The sequence below is a fragment of the Heliangelus exortis genome, chromosome 2, assembly GCF_036169615.1.
Source record: "Heliangelus exortis chromosome 2, bHelExo1.hap1, whole genome shotgun sequence".
Lineage (NCBI taxonomy): Eukaryota > Metazoa > Chordata > Aves > Apodiformes > Trochilidae > Heliangelus > Heliangelus exortis.
The window spans coordinates 24,614,683-24,635,889 of record NC_092423.1 but is presented as its reverse complement, the minus strand read 5'-3'; the positions used below and the strand labels follow the sequence as shown (position 1 = coordinate 24,635,889).

Below are 21,207 nucleotides of genomic sequence, written 5' to 3'. Positions count from 1 at the left end.
TGTTAATTTTACTTTTGCAAAGTTGTAGTTAATAGCAGCTACATAAGAATACTGCAGTTATGATTATTACTGTTTTCTGAAATCTTTTGTACATAATTTTTACACAATGTTTATATATGGTGTTTCTGAATTTAACAAACTCCATGTAGCAACTGTACAGATTATTTCCAATGGAAAGGAATAGTCTTGTTACTATATAATGTATAATAACTACCAAACCATTAACTTTACAGTATTTTGGGGATTCCTTACAAAATGCATAATCAACATACTCATTTAATTATAAATATAATTCCACTGAAGCTTTTTTCTTTTTTGCAATTGCACAAACTGTCTTGTCTGGCTTTTAAATGTCTTTTTTAGGAAGACTTTAAGTAATTACACACAGTTTTAATGTTAAGATGTTTATTTTAAATATTTTTCTTTAAGAATTACACTCAAAACTTGGCAACTTACTGCTGAAGTTTAGACATGCTAAAGCTTCTGGTACAATTAAATACAATTACACATTTGTAGAACTCTACAAATAAAAAACTAATCCCCACTCCCACCAAACATCCATAACAGAGTAGCTCAAGTTGATGTAAACTTTGCAAAGATAACAGAGCTCATTTTGATGATTACTTGCTAAAAGTAAAATACAGGGAAAGTACTTGTAATTGAGAGCAAAATCACTGTTCCAGTATTTTAATAAGGCAGGGAATAACTTGTGCCTAAATTGTTGACCTTAAAAGCAAAGTTGCACTGCAGTAGGCTAGTAGTGAAATCACAGCTGTATCCATATGGAAGTTACATTTCTTAATTGTTGGCTTAGATGCAGTAAAACATAGAAATACCTTGATTAAAGACAATAGCTTTTCTTAGTGCTTAGTGTGGATCACTAGACACCCTCAAAGCAGTATCTCACTGAAAAAAAAAATGGTAAAAATCTTGCATGAGGCTACATGCTTTCAGACATGTGGAGAATGTTCAGAGAACATGTGGAATGATTATTGTTGAAGACCATGATGAGCATTTCTTTGGCAAAATTGCTGTTACGTTTTCTTCCCTTGAAACATGGAGTTGCTGTTACCTTCAGTATGCAAGACAAACCATGCTCTTGCTTGCTTTAATTCCAAGGAAGGCTGAGGGTGTGTCACTTTTTTGGAAGTGTTTCCATGTGTTTGCATATGATGGAAAGCATGGTTTCATCTGTACCTCCTCCTATTGATCCTAATCTTAAGTCTCTGTAGAAATAAAAAAGAGTAGATGTAAATATTTGCATGCTATACAGATGGAACAAGTACAGAACTGTACTTACCCATTTATTTTATGCATTTATGATGGAGCTGGTTTTATTACCTTGAGATGCTTGTTTAGAAGCATGTATAGATGGTGTGGACAAATGTGTTGTCAGCACTATAAATGCCCTTTTGTGTTCTCGATATTGCTAATTCAAAATCAGAGGGTTTCAGATACAATTTTCCATGTCCAATTTTCAAATTCTTTCAAAATAACCTTAAGTTGGCATAACACTATTTTTGTCTTGAAATTTCAAGTTCAGACTTTTCCTAGCATGCAACTGCTCTTGCTTAAGTCCTGTCAGACCTGCAGCTGAACTCCATACAGGCTTCTGTTTATATCTGACTGCTTTGAACTGGCATATAGAGCATCTCTGGCTCTTCCCAGGGTTTGCTGCTGGACTGCCTGCTCAGGTGATGAACTTGTTACATATTAACACCAGTTTTCTCCAGAACACCTCTACTGCCTCTTCCTGGGGAGATGGTCTGCAGTACTTCCCACACCATCCCTCCTGCTCCTTTGCCTAAATCTGCAGTTGAATTTTAGGAGGGGAGGGAGTTTTTGCAGTTTTGCAGCCCTTAGCTTTGCTTAACTGTGTGGCAAAAGTGTTAGTTTAACCAGTCTATAAGTTACTGAAGAATTGTAGAGAGAAGGTACATTTTCATTTAAGTTTTTAACCAACAAGTGTCCTGGTCTCCCTAATGGCAATGTGAGATCTGGCATAATCCATATTAGTATAGTATTAGTAATCTATATTATATAGTATTATAGTATAGTATTACATACTATATAAAGCTGCTCTGCTTTAAGAAATAATGGCTGCTACAAGTTTATTTACTTTTGATTTTTATATTTGTAATTGCATTCATTTTAAAACTGCCATTAATAGCACTGAGTCATCCCTATGTTCCCTGTGCTAGCCAGACTGCAGACTACTGCAACCTTAAGCAATATTCATCCCAAATTTCTTTTCTCTAAGAAAAAACCACCACAAAACACTGTAGTTCTGTTAAACTACCTCCACTTAATTCAATAGCCTGAAGATTGCCCTCCTTCCTATGGGGCTTGTTGAAGGCAGCAGAGCTGGAACACTAATACCCATCTTCCCCATGGAGAGAGGACAGAAGGTTTTACCTAGTTAAGAGGATCAAGATGACAGAGGATTGAAATTATGTTACTCTAGCAGCCCTCTTCCAGGAAAAAGACTTGCTTTCAGCATAAGAAAACAAACCCAAAGGACTAAATATCTTGCCAAGAACTCAGTGAGAAAGCTGGGGAAGATGTCATAATAAAGTAATCTTGTGTATCAGCTATTTTATGTGTTGATAGTTGGACTTAATGATCATAAAGGTAGTTTCCAAGCTTAATGATTCTATATTATATCAATAATGCACTATTAACACAGCATAAAAATGCTTTAATTTGTAGAAATAGTAGAATTCTATTACTTGAGGTAGGCTACCCCTGGAATGCTTTTGTTCTGGCACAGCAACACTTCAGTGTCCTATCCCTCAGTCACTTGATTGCTGCCCCGATGACAGCACAGCGGGGCTTGCACTACCTGCAGCCCTGCTAACAATTTTCTAACAACAGGAAACAAGTTTTTCACATAGACTACAAATCAGCCCAGTAGGCACCTACATGTTGAAACAGATATATTTACACCTAGATAATACAGCACATGGGAAAAGTCTCTTGTTCTAAGGAGTGTAAAAGAGTAATGATTAAAATTATAGATTTGAATAAAATAATCTGGCAGTTTTGTGCTGGGTCTGCTTATTATTGCCCCACCAACACTGTAACTAAAATTCAAAGGCTTCATGCACTAACCATGCATTATACTGAGTGCTCTTTGAGGAGTAACAGCCTGACGTGTCGAAGACTAACTTGGAATTTCCTTGGAAACTTGGTTAGGATTTGTACATTATGACTGGATGTCACACTGTGCAGTTATGCTGCTTGCTACTTGACACACATCACAGTGACGTGAGTGATTACTCATCGACTGTCATACAGAAAAAGAAAAAATCAGGAAAGTCACTGCTTTGCTTATCATTACAGATAAATAGGATTCTGACTTGAACCTGTAATTGTTTATTTAGGTTTTACTTCTCCCTTCCTGGAGCTTATGGTTCCTCAATGACGGAATTTTACTGAGTCACAGAAAAATTTTAAATACAGATATCATACCTTTAGCCTCATTTATAGCAGTGTTTGTTTTAGAGGCAGAAAGATATGTTTCTTTAGCTGCTGACACAGTTGGTACCAATAGGAAATACTCTGGATTTTGTCTCTGGAAAACATTACAGTGCTGATGTCTTTAGAAATCACTCTGGAATTCAGACAGGAAAAGCTGTCCACAGCTAGCAATAATATAGTAGGATATGAAATCTAAAGAAAGATCAAAACTACATAAATGCATTTGCCTTAATCTCTGTACATTACTACTTTGATAGTAAGTGCTTCAAGACAAGGAATCATTTTATTCAGAGTGCCTACTGCAGTAGATATTAACATCTGAATCACTGGAGGCCATTAGCTGTGGAAACAGGCTGTGAAAAAAGTAACTCAGAAACCTCATCATACAGGCAGGAGTCAGTGGCTTAAAACCACCACCCTACAGGAGCCTGTACCTTCACTAGAAAATGCCAAGAATCCACAGATCAAAAAGTTTTAAGATCTCTCTGATCTATGACAATGGCATTCTTGTTCATAAAAAGCTATTAAAATAGATAAATTAATTCAACCTACTAAAAAACCACAAGCTTTTCAGAGATTAGTTTTATAAGTGTTCTGCACTTTACACATATTTACCAAAACTTTCAACTAACTGAATCACTAACTAGTTGTGCTAGCTTTTTATTAGGTGTAATACATATAAGGGCTGGGTTTAAATCTGTTACTGCAAGAGAATGTGAATTCCATTTTCATCTTTCTACAGAATGTAAGACACTGGGGGCAGAATTTTCCCAACAGCTCCCAGGAAAACTGCTTGCACTGAATTTTGCTGTAAGTAAAATTTCAGGGGCTTGTTGGCATGGGTCTTAATTTGCAAGAAGGCTTCTGTATTGTTTGAATGATCTAACAACTTGCCAGATGCAGCTACATCTGCCATACATCTCACATGGTGTCTGCTGTGATTAATCAGGGGGAGCCTGCCAGCAGAAATGACTCTGGGAGCCTAATGGGGAACTTCACTTTCACAGATGTATCTGAGGTGGATGTATGGAAAAAAAGATGAAGGTGATTTTCAGTTCTGTTTCTGCAATCAAGATTACAAGCAGAGGAAAAATAAAATAAATTACTTGTTGACAGGCTTCCCCTTTTTTTTTTTCCTGGGCCTGTTGCCTGGAGGTGCTGGAGGACCATCAGGGAAAACATGAATTTACTTAAGTCTCCTGACATTCAATCTAACCTGTGAGTACTTAAAAAAAACTCATTTGTAATGCGAAGCCAAGGTCTGGCAAAGTAACAGTCACCCTTCTTCCTAACACTCATAGATCACCCAAAGTCTGGGGAATATGGATGCCCTTGCATCCAGAACATAGCTCAGGGATACACCATTCACACTGGCCAGGAGCTGGTGCACTTTTTCTATGGGTGACCTTGTAGCAGAATAATTTAGAGGCCACATTTCAGCTAAGCCACTTCCCATTTTCCCCTCCGTTTCTTGCTCACCTATAAAGCCGGCTCACCAGAACCTCACTGGTGAATCCCATTCCTCCCCAAAACTGGAGACAGCAGTCAGTCAGTTCACGAGACAGACGACCGACCTTTAGCTTAGCCATGGAAGCAAATTTTGTCACATCGTTGCCTTCCACATAGAGAGCTAGACAGAAAAGAAAAAAAGCACAGTTACACCGCCAGTGACCGCAGCCTGCCTCTTGCAGCCACCTCCCCGTGCTCCTTTAGCCTGAACGCATTTTTTTCCATGAAGAGAAGCCCATCTGGGAAGAGAGGTGTGGGAGCTCACCCACAGCACGGTGCAGCAGCGAGTGGAGGAGCTCGAGCTCAGTGGCCAGCTCGGCCAGGCGGAAGTGCACGGCTTGGTTGTGCAGGACGGGGCGGCCAAACGCTCTTCGCTGGCGAGTGTAGTCGATAGTTTCTTGCAGGAGAATTTCCAGTTGTATCACCACTTGAGGAAGCAAAGCATAAAACAAGATCTGTTGGTTCAATTCTTTGTAGTGAAACGAGGCAATGAGGCAACCAGGTGCCACTTATTACCAGATAGTGGGCATGAGCTTGCGTTAAGCCCACCTGTGCCTGATTAGGGCAGGCCCCCACTGCGCATGAGCAGGATTAGGGGGCCAGTAAAAGGTGAGGCCTGAGACACAAGCTCAGCTCATTCCTGAGCAGCAGAGATGTCAGCCTGTTCCAGAGCAATAGCACCGAACCAGGCTAATCAACCCTGAGGGCAATCGACTCAGCACTATTTGTGAACTTCTGCTGAACACCCATTTGGACCTCAGAGCACTGTGCCCTAAGAGAGGTTCGTCTTGCAACAATTCTTGTTGGAAAATACGTTATTTTTCACCTTCTACCATCAATACATTATGCTTATAGTATTCCATACATTCACTTCAGCATGTGGAGTTTCAATTCTGAAAAAAAGTCTGCTGTTTGTTTGTACCTTGAAGACAGATCCGTTATCCCTGTTCTACCTTTACCCCAAACTGCCAAAACTTGGGAAGGAGGGAAAGCAAATTGTAGTGAGCACTGTGTAATGACAACTATGTAAACTTTATCCTTAATGCTTCAGTTTGGGCCCCAGCAGCGCTTGTTTTCCATGCTGGGTCCTGAAGGTCTGTTGCCATCCTGAAAGAAAATCTGAAGGCAGAGAGTGTGCTCACTGAGGAATTGCTGTCAAGATGTAAATTCAGGGAAGCTTTCAGGAAGAAGGCAGAAGCGTATGCAGAGGTCAGGGAACATGAGCAGACTGCCTACTGCACCTGCATTTTGCCATCAGATCCCAGTAGAGAAAGGAAGGGAAAACCACCAAGATGCGCAGCCATTTTGAGTAAATGCTAAAAGTGTTTGCAATGGAAATAATCAAAACAGAATCCTGCAGGAAGACAGGTGAGAGAGATGGGAGACACTGCTTTAAAGCAAGAGAACTAGTTCACTGCTACTTTTTGACAAATTTAGACAAAAACTGTTTTAAACAAGAAGTACAAATTTAGACAAAAACTGTTTTAAACAAGAAGTAAAAGGAAAAGTTTGTTTTTCAAGACAAACTGGCCTTGAAGTGAAGTGAAGGGCTAAAGAGCTCAGCTCGGGTAACAGCAGGGGCTGATTTTGATGAGGATTTTGGTTGAGAAATGTGGACCCATGTCAGGATGGCAAGCAGTAGGGAGAGAGTTCACAAATACATTTGTGGGAGAAAGATCATTTTTTCTCTTTTCAAAATAGACAAATTGACATCTATCCACAGGTAGAATCTAACCACAAAAACCTGAATATGAAATGTAAACTAGAACCAAAGCTTGAACTCCTACAATAGCCCTTTTCCCACCTGCTATGGCTCATCTAGTGTCTCACATGATAGTTCCTTAGAAGAGCCTGGCATGCTTCCATATTCCTTTTAATATCACTTTCAAGATCTCTATTTAAATTTTATCCTTATACTGCTTTTATCTGAAGGCTTTACATCCAACTCTCCTCTGCCACAATTATTTACCAGTTTGTCCACAAAGCACCTTTTTTTCACATGCTACCCTAATATTCCACGGGTTGATTGGCTTTTCTCATTCCTGATACGACCTTCCTGCTCAGGCTGTCACCACACATCAGGGCTCAGAGTTGAGGAGCCCAAGAACTCTCAGAGTGTCCACCTCTCCATTGCCTCCTTCCTGCCCCATGACTGCTCATCCATCCTCCTCTTCCCTTCAGCTGCTATCACTGCCCTTCTGCTTATTCCTACAACTGCCATTTGCACACAGAAATAAATCAAGGAAATCTTCTAAAGACAGTCCTGGGATGCATTAAAAGAACTGTGCCCAGCAGGTGAAGGGAGGTGATTCTCCCCCTCTGCTCTGCTCTGGTGAGATCTCATCTGAAGTGCTGCATCCAGCTCTGGAGTCCTCAGCACAGAGAGGATATGAACCTGTTGGAGTCTGTCCAGAGGAAGGCCACAAACATGATCACATCTGGAACACATCTCCCATCAAGTGAGGCTGAGAGTGTAGGGGTTGTTCAGGTTGGGAAAGAGAAAGCTCTGGGGAGACCTCATTGCAGTGTCATTGCCATTGCCATACGTAAAGGGAGTTTATAAGAAAGATGGAAAGTTCTTACCAGGGATTGTAGTTGCAGGACAAGGGGCAACAGTTTTAAACTGAAAGAGGGTTGTTTTAGATTGAACATAAGGAAGAAATTATTAACTGTGTGGGTGCTGGCACACTGAAACAGGTTGCCCAAAGAAGTTGTGGATGCTCCATAATTAAAGTGTTGAAGGTCATATTGCACCAAGTTTTGGGTAACCTGATCTAGTGAAAGATGTCCCTTCCCACGTCAAGGGGATTGGATGTGATGATCTTCAAAGTCTCTTTCAACCAAAATCATTCTGTGATGAGATGCCTGCAGGCTTTTAGATCCAGGAGCATAGCTCTAACATGGCAAAGTTTAGCTATGCAGCCAACAGCAATGCAATGTATTGTGAATGCCACAGCTGCCAACAGACCTGTACAACATAATAGCACATGATGCTTTACCAGTCCTATCAGTACAGAGAAATGCCATTCTTACCAGTGAAAATAATTTTCTCCCAGATTTTTTTTTCTCCTGCATATTTGTTTCCTCTTTTGTCATAGGATGTTCTCCACATCCTTAGACAAACTTGGCCCCATGGGGCAGCCTAAGGAATGCACGGTCTACTACACTGCTGAGAACAGGGAAAATATTTGAAGTTGACAGATACAGAATAACTTTTTCCTCCTATCTCCATCCAAATTATTTTTTTTTTCCACTTAAACTTCTAGTCACTTTGCCTTGCTACTTCTTCTTTAAAACCAAAATAAAATTAATGTATTTTTCTCAAGCTGGGGCTGATCACTCTCTCAGTGAGATGTACAGTGAGCTCCCAGCTGAGCAATCTGTCTCTAAAGGACGTGCATTGCCCATGTAAAAAGTTCTCTCATCCTGCCTGCCAGCCGTGACTCAGTGGTGCTCGTAAAACTGAGAGGGTAGGAGCAGATAGCAGTCATTAAAAAAGTGCCATTCTGGTCTCTCACACATCCCATTCTCTCTTTGCTTCCCAGTTAAGCAATTCACAAAATAACTGTTTGCTTTCTTGCCATAGCAACAGTCTTTTCCTGTGATCAGTGTAACAGGTCCACAAAGGGATGATGTTTAAGAGTGTCACAACATGGGAGAGAAATGTGGCAGCTCTTTTCATTCAGTGAAGCAAGTGACCACTACCAATGCCTTGGGTAGCATGTTACTCAGAGGAAAAGACCACACCTGTGACCAAATTTTGCAATTCGAGCAAGTAAGTTTTCCATTTGTGTTTTAAATCCATTAGACTGAAAACCCAATTTAAAAGGGAAAAGAAAAAAAAAAAAAAAAAGAAGGAAGCTCCAATTCTGAAATCTGACCACAAAGAACGTAATGGCCCATGACACCTGACACTAAAAATACATAAAATCAAAACTCTAAGCACCACCCCACCCAAAACACAACAAAACAAAATTACACCCCAAAAGGAAAGAAAGTAAAGAATGTCAGTAAACCACTTCTCCCAAGTTTTAGGAAGCAGTGAAAATGCGAATGTCAGAAGTGGTTCCTGAAGTGTTTAAAAGCAGACTGATGGTTTTCAGTGTCACATGAATTATCACCAACTGGAGAAGAACTGCTCCTAGTGCTTTAATGCATTTTATATCAGATAGAGGAGAAAAGCAAAACCAGGAGGCCCAGCAAGGTATAATTCACCAGCCACCATGCTGCAGGAGGGAGCTTCCTCTCCCCTGGTGACCACCCAAATCCTCTTCCTCCCAGACAGCCCCTGCCCAGCCACGGAGAGGGGAGCAGTGATGCCCCTCCCATGCTGCTCATCCAGGCTGAGGGGTTGCTTGCTCCTGCTCTTTTTCTGAGCAAAAAGGAGAATTGAAACCTGGTGTCCCACTTCCTGGCAGAGCATAGTGACTGCTGAGTGGTTGTGCAAGGTTGGACAGTACCAAGCTGCCAGTGGTTTTACCAGGAGTGACCTAACCTGCCTGGCTCTGTGTTTGGGTGCTCTCAATGTGCGTCACTTTTGCCTGGAGCGTGAGTAATGCTGTGGGCTACTCTGCTGCCTGGAGACCATCACTGCAACCCAGAGTTTCTGATTGTTTTGTTTAACTTAGGCTCCAAATTGAGCATAAAAAAAGCATGCTGCACATCTTTGCAGTCTGCAAATATCTTTATGAAGGCAGGACCAGCATCAGAACCATATCTCCTTTCCAGAGTCTGCAGCGGCAGCCTGGCAAGTCCAACCTCTTACTCTTTGCTAAAACTACCCTCAAATTTACTATTTAATTTCAGGTTGAACTAAGAATTTTGGCCCAAATAAGAAATAAATTTAAGCATTTCAACTCCAAAATATTTTGTCTTTGATCAGCCCACAACAGGAAGCGATTTTTTATTTGATCACCAAAAAGAAATCAAGAAATCAGAAAAACACTTCTGAGAATTCCTGATTCCCCAGTCACACTCAGTAACAGACAGGGCATGCACAAGAGCACAAATACGATAAAATTATTTACACAACCTTGAAATTTAAAGAGGACCAATCTTCTTATAGTGAACCACATTATGGTTAAGCTGAAAAAGCAAACACTCTGAAGTAGTGGAGAAGATTCAGAGGTTGCTAGTGGACAATTCAGACCTGCATCTGGTTACTTGGAATATCCAGAATCAGTATATATCAAATATGTGGATTCAAGTACTGCCTGAATTCAGAGTAACAGAAACTCTGTAAGGGAACAGACGTCAAGGAACAGAATGTGGTGCTCTACCACTTACGTCCAAAATGCACAGACATAAAACAGATCCACAAAACAAGGCCCTTACATTCTGAAAGAGTCATTTCTCTACACAGCCACTAAGTAGATTTTTCTAAAATCTAGGATAAACACCATAGCTTGCTGAACTATGGGAAAAGTCATAGTCCTTCTATTTTGTGCCAGTATTTTGATAGCCTTTGTACTATGTTTTTAGACATAACATGATGCCATATTTCCTTATCAGCAGAAAAGCACTGAGAAAAAGGAACAAGGCAAAATCTGTGGTGCCTCTCAAAATATTTTCTGTTTCATGTTTTCCTGCAGAAAGGGAAGATTTTCTTGTATCCAGGCTATGACAGATTTCAAAAAGAGATCGTAAGAGGTCACTGCAATTTACAATGAAAGGAAAGTGCTGTTAGTCATGCTCAGGGTGACATGACCCCTGTTTCCCTTGTGCCCAAGAAGCACAAAGGATGACTTACTGTTGGCTACTGCCCACAGCCGCTCTTCTTGGAACTGCAGCATCTGGTACGTGAAACCCACTCCTTCCTCACCGATGAGGTTTTTGCAGGGGACCCTTACGTCTTCAAAAAAGATCTGAGCTGTGTCCGATGATCTCAAGCCCAGTTTGTCTATCTTTTTAGCAATGTGAATACCTGAAGAAAAAAGGGGTATTAGAAGGGCCACAAAAAGTAGAAGCACTATGCACACATACAGCATTTTAAGAGAGCCAAGTTTGCCGATGTGAAGGCATGAGTGAAACAGTGAAACCTACCCTTTGGAAAAATGTAGCAGTATTCTGGAATTTAAGAGTAAAATAGCTCATACCCTATTTTTAAGAGTTTTTCCATCTTATTTAACTAGAAAATCAGAAACTGTATTGGAAAGGTCTCACGTTTTGTTATGTCCCCAGTTAATTATTCGCTAGTAGCAATAATCTTACTCCCTCAGCATCCTGAAACATTTATTTGCTTGTGTTAGATTTTTAGTGTGCTATAATAAAATACTAGAATTTAATTTAGCAGTGTTTACTTGAGTACGTGCTTTGCAGGGAAACGTTAAAGTATTTAATAATGACAAAAACAGAGCTATGTTTTAAGCTGCAACTAGAGAACTTCTGCTCCTGGAAGTCTTCCTTCCCTTTTTTCCACATTTATCTTCCCCTTTCTAGCCTATCCTGATCTTTTCTGCTGCCTGCAGAAGAGAGAGTTTATAATCAGACCACATTATTTTTTCCTAATAATGAAAAGATGAAACTCAAATCCATTAATTTTACAAAATCTTCCAACAATTCCATATCAACTCCAAATTTTTTTAAAACTAAGTATTTTATGATGGCCCCCGAGACACTGTTTAGTTCATCTAAGTAGTCACGGAAGGGTTCACAGCAATCACAACTAATTCAGGTGTTTTGATGTGGATGTTCCTGTGAAGGGGGTGTGCTTCCCCACAGACACTACTACACAGCACTGACTCTCACCCCTCGTGCAACAATCTGTCAGAGATTACCTGGTTGCTCCACGTGTGGCCACAATAAGACTTCAGCTACCTAATCTCAACAATCTACCTAATCTCAACAAGTCAGACTCCTTCCCACTGTTCTTTCCTAGTGGTAAGCTCTTTTTTGCTATTGTTCAGATACAAGCATGGCTTTCCACTGTTCCATCAGAGTTGAACAGACACTCTCTGATTTTTGCAGCAATTCCCTTGTCTTCAGTTCTTACCTCCTCACTGCTCTGGGGTTAATGCAAATACTAGGGATGGAAGTCAAGAATTTTTCTGATGTAAACTGAGGCCAACAACCAGGTACGAGGATTTGTGCAAAACATTTTGATTACATCTGTCATACATGCAAAAGTAGTTCTTCAAATAAGCATATATGTTGATGCAGAAAACCTTTTACTACTCATGTATATGGTACTCCTAACATGTTTTTTGATGAGGAGGTACTCTGGCAATACTTTCTTCTTTATTCTGTTTTTCTCAATCCACTAACAAAGCTAAGTAGAATTTGGTCACCACACTGATTGTTGCAGTTCTTCTATGCACTTGTTTGTACCTCAACACCTTTCATGGCTTTCAGTGAACATCTCACCTTCTACCGACAGGACTTCAGCCACGTGAAACTTTGGTCTTGCAGGCTGAAGAATCTGGCAGTCATTTCCTTAAAATTCACTCTTTAGATGTATTGAGTAAAGTTATGGAAAATGTCTTTTCTCAGCTGAGATGAAATACTGACACTATCTACAAATGCTAAGGTTGCTCTCAGAATAAGGTCCACAAGGACTTCCACACTTTCCATTCAAGATTTTTTTCCATCAGCCATCTATAAGCAGACTACATGTTAGGAACACTTACTTTGATATCTGTTCAACAGAAGAAGAAAATCGGGGCAGCTGTATAAAAATCTTTGACTTTTGGATTGAAAATTATCCAGCGATTTGCAGCCAGTCATGCAAAAAATGCATTTGTGGCTTGTTTCTGTATTAAATCAGAGCTAAACACACACTGAACCATTTACAGGCCCAAATGATTTCTGGAACATCTGTTCCCATTGGAATATTACTGCTTGGTTTCTCTGAGACTCTGAGAGATCATGCCTTTCATCGACTTCCAGCTGGTTTTACGCAATCACTGCTCCTCACCCATATGAAGATGCAATTACTGCTCTTCTAAGTGGGTGGTTTACTAAGGACTGCTGGAAATAGTATGACTGCTGCCAGTTCTTTATATTGCTAAATCAATCCTATCGTGTACCTTCCCAGATCCACAGATGGCAACAACTCTTGGAGAAAGCTCTTAAAGGTTTGGTTAGAGGAGCTGAATGTGTTAGTGATTTCTATCCATCCTCCTTCCAGATGGGTTTGTGTGTTCAAGTTTCCTGAATTGAGCACCATCCCCTCTTTGTTGTGGCTTTGTGGTTTTATTTGCCTCTAGATTAAACTATGTTATCTTCAAATAAATAATTTTAACCAAACTGCATCAGCCTCATGTAGTGCCCACTCCATTATAAGCACATACTTCACATTTTCTCTTTGTTTTTTGGGTTTTTTTTCTGGTTTGTTTTTTTTTTTTTTTTTAATGATATGCAGTCATCTCTTTGGTACAACATGGGCATCAAAATCTTCCTTCATTCTCTTTGTAAGGGAATACTATATGCTAAAAATTACCAGAAGCAGTAGAAATCATCTGCCCAGATAACTCCTGGAGTTTGTCTGTATTAAATAAATCACAAGTCATCCAATGACACACAAATCTCAATCTAGCAAGGCCAAGTGTCTGATTTACTAAAATCTCTCTAACAGAGCTATTTGTGCTACTTGTGCCAGTATCACTGAGATGGATTGCTGTATCTATTCCTGGACAGCTCTTCCCAGGCAGCTCTGATTTTTCATTTTCTTCCACTCCACCAGCATTGTGATAATCTCTTTTATTTCCCATATTCCATCTTGAGAGAAAGTAAGTCGCTCTCTCCTGACACCATTTAGGACCATTACAAATGGAAAGAGACAGATTTTAAATTGCAACCTAAGAAACATGCTCTTTTCCCTTTCTTGGGCACTCTTCTCTTTATTATCTCCTCCATGCAATCTAGCCTAGTGCTATCTGAGAACCCAGAGGACAAACCAGCACACAAACAGCAGATTAGAGCTGCAAGCCAAGCCATTTGTCTATATCTCTGACACAGAGACATTTTAAAACCTATGAGATTCTCTTTCATCACATGAAAAATTAAGTTTGTTGTTTTTTTTTAAAGACACTGTTAGTATGAGTATTCAACTAATTTGAGTATCTACTGTGAATCCACACTGCAGTTATCCAAATTTCCTTTATGAGAGATGTATTCAGCACTGTCAAATCTAGACCATAATTTGCTTCACTTCAGAGTAGACACTGTACACACCTAAAATTAGAAGAAAATCCCACTTAATATCTCTAATTAACTACCAGCTGTTGAAGTTAGTAATTAGCTCTTAGACTTGGCAAATTTTTTTTACCTTTTTTTTTTTTTTTTTTTTTTTTTTTTTTTTAATCTCCACATTATACAATCATGAAACAATTAAGATTTTACCAGAAAATGCTAGAGTAGCCTCCCATGTCCTTCCAGCTGCTAGCAAGGAATGAGTTGCTGCTGCACCATGGATCCCTTCCTTCCCCTGCCACATAAGTTGGTGACTGCAGCAGTTGGCCAGACCTAACACACTCATTCCCCATTGCACTTTTACTTGAGCTTTGACACAAATACCTCTTCAGACACTTCATAATGCATCATCCCCTGATGTTCTCAAGTCACTTCCCATACAGTCTTGGTCTGCTGCCCTCCAAGGAGCACAATCATTGGCAGACAGACATCCTTAGGATGCATCAAAACAGCTGGAGCTTCCTCCTCACCTCTGTGTCAAATGGCAGCCTCTTCAGACTTCTTTGTCTTCCTGAAAAATCTCACTTCTGATACAACCCACCCACTGAGTACAATCAACCGACTTGATACTTCATATCAAAAGGTCACCAGTCTTAGGACAGGGACTTTTTTGGAGACAAATATCTCTATTACAAAGAAGAATGCAAGCATATACACCCTAAGGAGTGCAATTTTTGTTTCTAGGAACACTTCTACATCTCTGCAGAGAGCTTTGAGCAATTCAGGCTATTTTTCTACTCTTAAGTGTATTTACTGAAGGTGAAGAAGGTCTTTGCATAGGCAGTGTGATATAAGAATACCACCCCATAAAACTACATTATTTGCATGTCTTTGGAATAAGCAAAATAGCTCCAAGTCAATTTCTGTATATTTGGTCTATCTCTAACAATGGATTGGCTGCTTTGTTGTTTTGGGTAAACTGATTTTAGAGAAGTAATATTGCATTTTCACTCTGACCCTTTCATGAGAAATCACAAGGACAACTTTACACAGATAGGTGCTAACCAAGTTTATCTGGCCCTATTTTTAATGATTTATTTGAGGCATTATATTTGTCCTTGTCATTGACTTGTCTAGTCATCCTCAAAGAAGTCTATGAAACATTTCCCTGCAAATGCATCTGAAAAATTTCTACAAATTAATTTTAGGCAAATATAATATTTGTGAGTCACAAAATTAAGTCTTCTCTCTTTGTCTTGTCCCCTACTTTTTTGTGGTAGTGTGCAAATGCATTTCAGAACCAATTCTGTATGAGAGTGAAACACCTACCTTAGAAGAGGATTTATGGGTGCAGTCCTTTGTGTCAAACACCTTTCCTTCTTTTATTGGGCATACACAAAACCAACAATACAATCAAATTAGAAGAGAAAAGAGTTCTGTGTTATTACCAGGTAGATTCATTGGCAGACATATGAGAGATTTATTTCGATGGGGAGGTCCTTCACTGGTGTTTGCCAGCAGGCACATCCAGTCTGCTTGGCACCCAGATGTAGTCCACATCTTACCACCATTTATGATATATTCATCACCTTTTCTCACAGCTGTTGTCTTGATACCTATTCCAAAACATAGGAAATGAAGGGTTATTGTTAGGAAGGAGGGAAAGCTGGTCCCCCTGTGACTGGTGGAGTGACTCCCTTTCTCTCAGACAACTAATATTGGGTGACCCAAATAAATATTCACTAATATTTCATGACCCCCAAGTCCTCTAACGCTTCCAGGCTGCACAAGGCAGATCATCTGGAAAACTCCCTGAAGGTAAGCCAGGCAAACCAGACCATTTCTCTCACTCTCCTTTAGGTGGAGTCTTGGTCCCAGTGGATGAAAGCAGACAACTTTCCCTAAGTAAATTTGTCCTCAAAAACTCAGGTCAGAAATATTTCAGTCCGAGTTGACCCATTACAAGTTTCTGTTACTGTGCATATGAGTCACTGATGAGGCCATTCTTCGATTCTGATTCCTGACTTGAACAAAAAAACCCTCAGTATCTGTGTATACATAAAGATACATGCACACGCACATCCTGAATGTTCTTGGTCAAAATGGAGTAATCAATTCAAAGCTAATAACTTTCAAAAGGCCAAGTCTAAATGTTAAGAATGTCTGTACATGCAGGAGTTCTAACCCCCTGCTATTTATAACTGGCAGCCAAAACCAATCTTATTTTTCATCTGTGAGTGTTCACACCACATTGCAGGCAGCCCTAGATGCAACAGATGGATGAAGTGAATCATTAGTTATTATTTACACTCTAGCAGAATTTCCAGAGGGCTGGTATCATTCCCTTGAAATTTAATTTCTTTGATTAGAGGCCCACCTGAGGAAGAATCTCCAACAGACACCTAGCTGGAAATAGGTGATGGTATGAGAGAATCCTAACACACCCCTAGTAGCACCTGTAAATCCAATGCAACTATAAAGCCCCTTAGAAACCATCTAATGAGGGAGGCAGCAGACACCAAGTGAAGTGGGCAGGAGCATTTTCATCACCTGGTTATACCTTCATATGCACACATCTTAATCTGCACATGGAACTTCTTCCCAAAGGCTCTAAATATAAAACAAAGTAAAACAAAGTATCTGATCCTTAATTACATCTTGTAACATGGGTCTGAGTTCAGCATGGCTGAAGACTTGTTAAAGGAGGAAATGGGAGGAGAAAACTGTGTAACATATTAAGACAAGGGAATAGCAGATGTATCTATGGATACAGGAACTTGTAAGAGGATAATCATGAACAGCAAGAGAAAGAGATAGTACTAATGTGGATTAAACCAGTAGCCTTACAGCTGTTCAGATGCCAAATCCATCCAAGGGGCTTGATAGGGAATATGTACAACAGTGAAGGCCAACAAACTGAAGGAACCGAAAGTACTGATGCTTGTAATACATGGACACAGACATTGAACAATCATATACATGGAGACCAAATAACAAATGAAGGACACACAAGAGCCAGAATAAGAAATATGGCACTGTACTCAAGTAGTGTGAAAAGGATGGGAGCATACACAGAGACTGACACCATTCATCCTTTGTTGTGGAACAGTCAGCTATGGGAGAGATTAGATAGAAGTTCCATGGAAGGTCTACAGAGGAACAGTAAGCACTGTAATGTTATCATAAATGTAAACAGTTTTTGAAAGCATGGCATCATAAGGGTCTAACAACCCAAATACAGATTAAAGAACAAATGCCTTACACACAGAATTTTTTAAAGTATTTTCCCAGATATGACACCTGACAGTTTGCTTCAAACACTTGAGAAACAACTATTTAAACTCAATTTAAGAAGAGGTGATTCTCTTTAACTTTAATTAGAAGAAAGATGACCGATGAGTAAGTTTTGTGTTTAAAATACAACAGGCTTTGAAAAACTACTCAAGTCAGGTGGATGCAGTATAAGGGATATTGGCTATGAGTATACTTTGGAACATTTGACTAAATATTCTCCCTAGCAGAGCACAGCTCTTGGAAAAGGCTGCTTCAGTGGGTACTCCACAACTTATTTTTGGCAGCTTCGCACCACTGGACCTGTGGTGCCTGCTACTCAAAAAATTACAGTGCATGCTGTGAGGGTTTCTCCTAAGGAAGGGGACCAGAAAGCATCATCAAGAGGCACGTGACACAGCAAGTACCACATAGGCAGCCAGGACTGGTGACTTCACCATTCGAACCACAACTTATCTGAGATTTAAATTTTCTTCACTGTGCCTGTGAGTCCAGGCATGCAGCTCATTGGGTTTGACAAGAGGCAAGTTTGACTTCAACTTTTAAGCTCAGTACTCAAAGACAGGCAACAAACATCCTTAAAGTAAAAAAATTAGGAACACATATATGGAAAGTACATCATCCTCACAGGAAAAAAAACCCTGAAAACTTGCACGAAATAGCTTCAAGTCTAACTGAATGAGAAATTACTTCAAAAAACAGGAGATTGCCTACAGGAGAAAGAAAGAGATTAATGAAAGTAAGCTGCAGTTTGGAGGTCATAAGGTAAGAATTGCCACAGGTCAAACTAAGTTAAATTTTGCAGATGAAAACCAACAAAATCCAAACAGATTGAGACATTAAACAACGTTTCATCTACAGAAATGAAAAATAGTGAGAAAAAACATGCTGCAAATAGAGGATGCCTCAAAACTAAAGCACTATTTTACATGAGATTACAAAAAGACTCACGATATAGCTGACAAACCAAGACATCTATGGAAAGGAGTATACAGAAATTAAGGTCAGTGAAAACACAGGTCATTGGTTATGGCAATCTACACAGCCTCAGAAAACATTTGGATAGAAATGAGAGTTCAATTTACCAGTGGTAGCTTCCTTCAAATTAACGTGATTTGTTTATTGCAAAAATTTATTTTCTAGAGAAAAACATGACAGGAAAAATCTTGTTGAATCCAAGCAAACAAAAACTAATGCTACCAGGAAACTATGAGTTAAAATTTTGAAAAGATAGGAACTAGGACAAAAGTGGACAAGTGAGTAAGGAGCTTGGCAAAGGGAACATTGAATCAAGTTGCATTAAAAGAGCAAGTGAGAATTTGCAGGGAGGGTACTACTGGAACTCATCCTTGGATATCAGCTTTTGGACAAAATCTATTGAGTATATCCATTAATGATCTTCAAAAGAAAAGTGAGACTAATGAAACAACTCGGGAGAGATCACTAACACAGACAGCTGAAGTTTTGATCAGAAAGAAAAAAAATGATCTTGGTTTTTGAAATTCAGCATGTCATGTACAAGCACTTAGGCACAAAGTGGTAAGAATGATTGCTCTGTCTTACAATATTTCAACAGCAAACCTGTATGAAGAGGAACTGCATAATTAATCACAAGATTCACAAGCAAAATGTTTCATAAATTGGCAAACAGTAGAGGAAGGGAAAGAGACAAAAATGTTAAAACTAAAGTGAATGTGTATGCATTGTGTACCCAGTATCCTGAAATTAAAGACAGACACTTTCTATCACAACTGTTCTGTGCTGTTTTGCTTCTTGAGCCATCTCAGCACTAGTTTTGTTGTAAATGTTCAATACTATGTGCAACATACAACAACATTTTAAAGCAAACAGGAGCTCCCTCAAATTGACTTGAAATTTATATGTATACATATACATATATATACACACTCACACATCATCCTTTTTGCTCTACTGAATTTGGAATAAATTAATTCCAAGCGCCTTTCACTTCTCATGTAAGGAAGAACCTTTTTTTTTTTTTTTTTTCTCCTGTGTTTCCATCACCTTCTGTAATTTTGGAAATGGCAGAAGCTAGAGATACCTTACCCTCTGTCACTTTTCAGTTTAAAATATACCAGCTCACATGGCAGAAGTGTGTCCCCACACTTCACATGAGAACAGGTGCTACATTTTACTACTCCAAGTGTATCACACCAATTAATCCGATGATAGACAACACAGTTAAAAGAATATTTATGTTACTTACTATCTAGAACACTGCATCAAAACCTAACACAGTATGTAGAAATTTCTGATAACCATCTAATTAAACTAGAGGCATTAATTAAAATAAATGATGCTGTACTTCATTTGCAAAATTAAAATCTCTAATTACTTTAATGAAAAACAAGTCTATAAAATTATGGTTTTTTTCTCGTGAACAAAATAAATTAACTGGAAAGGAAGCCACCAATGGATTATGCAGGAAGATTTAGTCCCACTATTTCATTACCCCCATTAACTCTTAAAAACTACCTGCTGCACCCTTGCTCTAGCATTGAATTATTATCTATTTGTCTTGAGAAAACTACATCAGAGTTAGGTCAAGGAGATGGACATAGGACTCTGCTGATAAAAAAACTTTTGTCAACCTCAGCAATTCTGTCTGCAGGAACATGTGATCTCAGTAATTTGGGAGAGCACACTGTGTTCAGCTTAGCCATCCTATGTCCAATAACAAAACCTATAAAAGTGATTTCTTGTCATTCCTTTTTCCTTGAAGTTGAAAATTCACAGTCGGATGTGATTATCTTTTGCTTTTTCTACAGTAACTGTTTTAATTAAATTGTTCAAACTATCTACTCCCTCAGGCACCTCAGAGTAAGAGTTTCATTTCTCCATATTTTTAAACGTATACTAAACCAAATAAAATAGTTGTATGCAAAGTAACCAAATCACAAAGGCAATAGATTTACATGGAAAAATCTTCACTAGCTCTAAGTACTACAATTGCAAGGAAGAGTCTGAGGTGAGAAAGAATAACAAAAACCTACTGTGAAAGCATCATGTCATAATTTCCAGCATGGACTAGCTCTGCCATTTGCCCACAGTCAGTGGACCAGTCTGTTTTAAAGAAGTTCAAGCTTTAGTAGAGATGAACCCCTGTCAGACCCCCCTGTCATAAACATACATAGATGTTCACAACTGGTGGTGGCTGAGCAGCTACAGGAAATCCTGGAGTGTTCCAGGCCAAGTGGCAACCTCAGACAGAACAGGGAAGATGGCAGCAGGACAAACAGTGGGAGAAATCCAGGGCCAGCACGACAGCTGCATATCAATTGGTTGTGCACAGCCTATACAGGTTTATAGTTATTGATTCACTGACAAATACATTCAATCTGATTGCTTTGGGATGCAGCAGATGCATGTGTTACTGCTCCTGGAATATCATTTTCTACCCTTGCAACACCAGACTTTCCTGTTTGTATTTTTAAGGTCAGAGAAAACAGATTCTTTCCATTAAAATACCAGGGTGTCTAAAATTGGTCATTTGCTACATTAACTTACTTGCAACATCTGACCCAGCTTCAGTTTCGCTGACTCCCAAGCAAGCCACTAAATCTCCAGCTATACTTGGTGCCAGGAACTCTTTTTTCAACTCATCAGAACCAAATCTGCAACAATATAATGAAAAAGATATTAAAAGCTTTGAAGGCAAACTTTATTTACTACTTACAAATTTTGTTCTTCCCACACAGGGATCAATTTTCCCTAAAACTACTCAGAGCCATAAGAAAGAACTGATACCCTCCACAGCTATGATTCAGAGCATTCACT

At 39.4% G+C, this 21,207-nt stretch overlaps 1 protein-coding gene across 2 annotated transcripts in view; it reads right to left on the bottom strand.

Moving 5' to 3' along the window:
• Positions 1–388: 388 nt before the first annotated feature.
• The window catches only part of LOC139792230 (probable acyl-CoA dehydrogenase 6), a 70,005-nt gene continuing 49,186 nt past the window's right edge, over positions 389–21,207 (bottom strand). For both annotated transcript variants that reach the window (XM_071735246.1, XM_071735247.1), the window contains 6 exons: positions 20,938–21,044; positions 15,567–15,734; positions 10,739–10,912; positions 5,255–5,416; positions 4,960–5,110; positions 389–1,226 (listed from right to left, as the gene is read on the bottom strand). In XM_071735246.1, coding sequence (XP_071591347.1) covers positions 1,136–1,226; positions 4,960–5,110; positions 5,255–5,416; positions 10,739–10,912; positions 15,567–15,734; positions 20,938–21,044 — 853 coding nt within the window. In that variant the 3' untranslated portion in view covers positions 389–1,135. The remainder of the gene's footprint in view (positions 1,227–4,959; positions 5,111–5,254; positions 5,417–10,738; positions 10,913–15,566; positions 15,735–20,937; positions 21,045–21,207) is intronic.